Below are 2,754 nucleotides of genomic sequence, written 5' to 3' on the forward strand. Positions count from 1 at the left end.
TAAGCTTTTAAAGTAAAACCAGTTACTTAATTTGTGTATCATTTAGCAAGTTTTTTTTGTTGATATAGGTACATTTTTTTACGCAAAGATCTCTTTTGCACTTTATATTAAATTTAAGGATTTTTCATATTTATCGTTATTGATCAATAAATTGCTGCGTAAACAAGCAGAATTTAAATTCTAATACTTACTTGAACAAATAAGTGAGTTGACCATTAAAAAAATAATTTATTTTTGAGATATATAATTTGCAAGAATTTAAAACCCTCACAACTTCAATAAAAACCACTGCGAATCATTTCAGTTAGAAAACCGCTTCAATGTCTAAAAAACTACTGCAAATAGCGGAGGGCTAGACACCGCCACAAATTTCCTAATGTAACTTCGGTTTCACAAAATCCAGCATACTTAAATTCCAGGATATACAAAAAAACTTTAAACTGTTAGATAGAATCTGACTATACATATAATAAGTGTAACAGTCAATAATTTTTAACTGGGATACATACATTATCAGAAAAATAAAGAAAGGGTTAATTTTAAGGAGAAGAAGGATATGATATATGGCATCTGCATGCTACACCAAAATAAGAAAATTATAAAGAGCCTAATTAATCCAATACGTACACTTACATACACTACTAATTACACAATGAGCATATATATGAATAATATATTACATATCACAACTCCAACCTTGGAACAGCTAACCCAATCTATCACGTGACTTGGCCACTCGAAGCCACACACACACCATAATCGATACATACAACAACGAATTCTTCACACTTTCCATATACATACATAAATAGAATAATATGCATATTTACAAATAATACAATAATACACCTAATTAGTATCTTAGCTTCTTATAGCAATGCAATATTATTATTATTGTTGTTGTTACGATTATTATTATTGTCGACCTGGAAGTCTGATGAGGGCACACCACCATCTTCAAGATCCATGTGATCCCATATGAAGCCATATCCATCATAACCCTTGGGACTAATTTGAGTAACACTGCTATTATTATTATTGGCGTTATTTGTTTGACTATCATCCCTTGATGATGAGAAGTGATGAAGGAAATTATTCATGGCATGATAAGTGTTATTATGGTTGTTGATGGGGTTCAAATGATGGGTTGATACCAATGCCATAGGGTTTGATGATTGATGATGTGTGGAAATGGAATCATACATGATAAGTTTGGCACTGTTTTCTTCTTTGCTTTTGTGGAACACTCTACACAACACCCAATCTTCCTGTGTAATCAAACAAATAGAATTTTAGGGGAACAAAATAATATATATTGTAAAATGTGAAACCCAAACACACGCTTGCTTAAAGACCCTTTAACCTCACACCAAAAATATAATACACACATACACATACACGCCAAATAAACAAACCCTATATATAATATATGAAACCTTTTCCCTTGCTCTACTCACTTTTTTATTTACCCTTCACAACTTTTCCTAATAAAATTAAACTAGTCTTTTCATTTAAAAAGAAAAAAAAAACTTAAAGGCGTATTTGGTTTTGTTTTGTTTTTGTTTTATTTTTAATATTTTGTGAAAAAAAAATGAAACAATGAAATTCGAATTTGGATCCTCTAAATTTTAAATTTTCACTTTAGAGGATATATAAAGTGTGATTTCTCATCATTTATTTTATAGGTGGGACTAAGAAAAAATATGAGAGAGAAACTATTCAAAAATGAGAGATTATATTTATACTGTATCTTCTAAGTGAAATTCAAAATTTAGAGGATCCAAATTCATAAAATTTTGTTATTTTGCCAAACATACCCTAAATTAAACCATTCATGCCTAACATTTAAACAGTTAGTTACAAACCGATGAATACTAAGCAAAACCATTTTGATTAAGAATATATATATGGATGAGTCAACAACATAATGGTTTTGTGATGGTGTGTATGAACTTAAAAATTTGCACTAGAGTTAATAATGATGATGAAGTTTTGTCACGGGATGCAAGTAATTAAGAAGAAAAAGAAATATAATGATGATGAAAGTGGAAGTTTGAAAAGAGAGAAAAAGAAAAGTACCTTAGGGGGCATGTGTGGGGTCTCCAAGCGAAACTCATGCATGATCCAGCCAGTTTTGATGCCATTGGGAGCTCTGTTCCGGTAGAACACCAGAGTCTTGCGCATCCCTACAACCTCTTGTGTCAGTGGATCCTGCACCGTTCGATCCTTCCCCGTTGCTTTCCAATAACCACTTGTCGTCGCTCTGTTCGTTCTGAACCCCGTCGCATATTTCCGGTCTCTGAAGCTGAAGAAGTACCATTCATTTGCGTTTAGCTTTGCCACCTCTGCATACCACATCCATCCATATATTTCATTACTCCATTCTTCTCTATACCCAAATTATCTCTTCATTTTCGATACTTGTTTAATAGCTTTCTCAAAATTGTTATACATATATCTTCTTCTATCAATTTAAACTTTTAAGAGAAATAATATATCATGATATAATTTTAGAGTTTTTATTATAACTTAATGTTGAAAGAAAACATTCAGTATAAGGATAAGGAAAAAAAAAGACAAATTATGCAAGAAATTCACGCAAACAAAAAAAAAAGCCTCTTTTATAATGGATTAATTTTTTTTTATTCAACAATTATTGAATTTTAGATTTTTCAATCATAGAAGCTCTGATACCATAATAGAAGAATATATGTATCTTTTATCAATTTAAAATTTTGGAAAAAGTGATATTAT

The 2,754-nt window shown here is 30.7% G+C and overlaps 1 protein-coding gene across 1 annotated transcript in view; it reads right to left on the reverse strand.

Annotated features, from left to right (window-relative positions):
- The window catches only part of LOC107648092 (protein CUP-SHAPED COTYLEDON 3), a 4,810-nt gene continuing 2,644 nt past the window's right edge, over positions 589-2,754 (reverse strand). The window contains exons 2-3 of the mRNA XM_021104263.1: positions 2,080-2,345; positions 589-1,268 (exon numbers count right to left, since the gene is read on the reverse strand). Coding sequence (XP_020959922.1) covers positions 870-1,268; positions 2,080-2,345 — 665 coding nt within the window. The 3' untranslated portion in view covers positions 589-869. The remainder of the gene's footprint in view (positions 1,269-2,079; positions 2,346-2,754) is intronic.

This window comes from Arachis ipaensis, chromosome B06 (genome assembly GCF_000816755.2).
Source record: "Arachis ipaensis cultivar K30076 chromosome B06, Araip1.1, whole genome shotgun sequence".
Taxonomy (NCBI): Eukaryota; Viridiplantae; Streptophyta; class Magnoliopsida; order Fabales; family Fabaceae; genus Arachis; species Arachis ipaensis.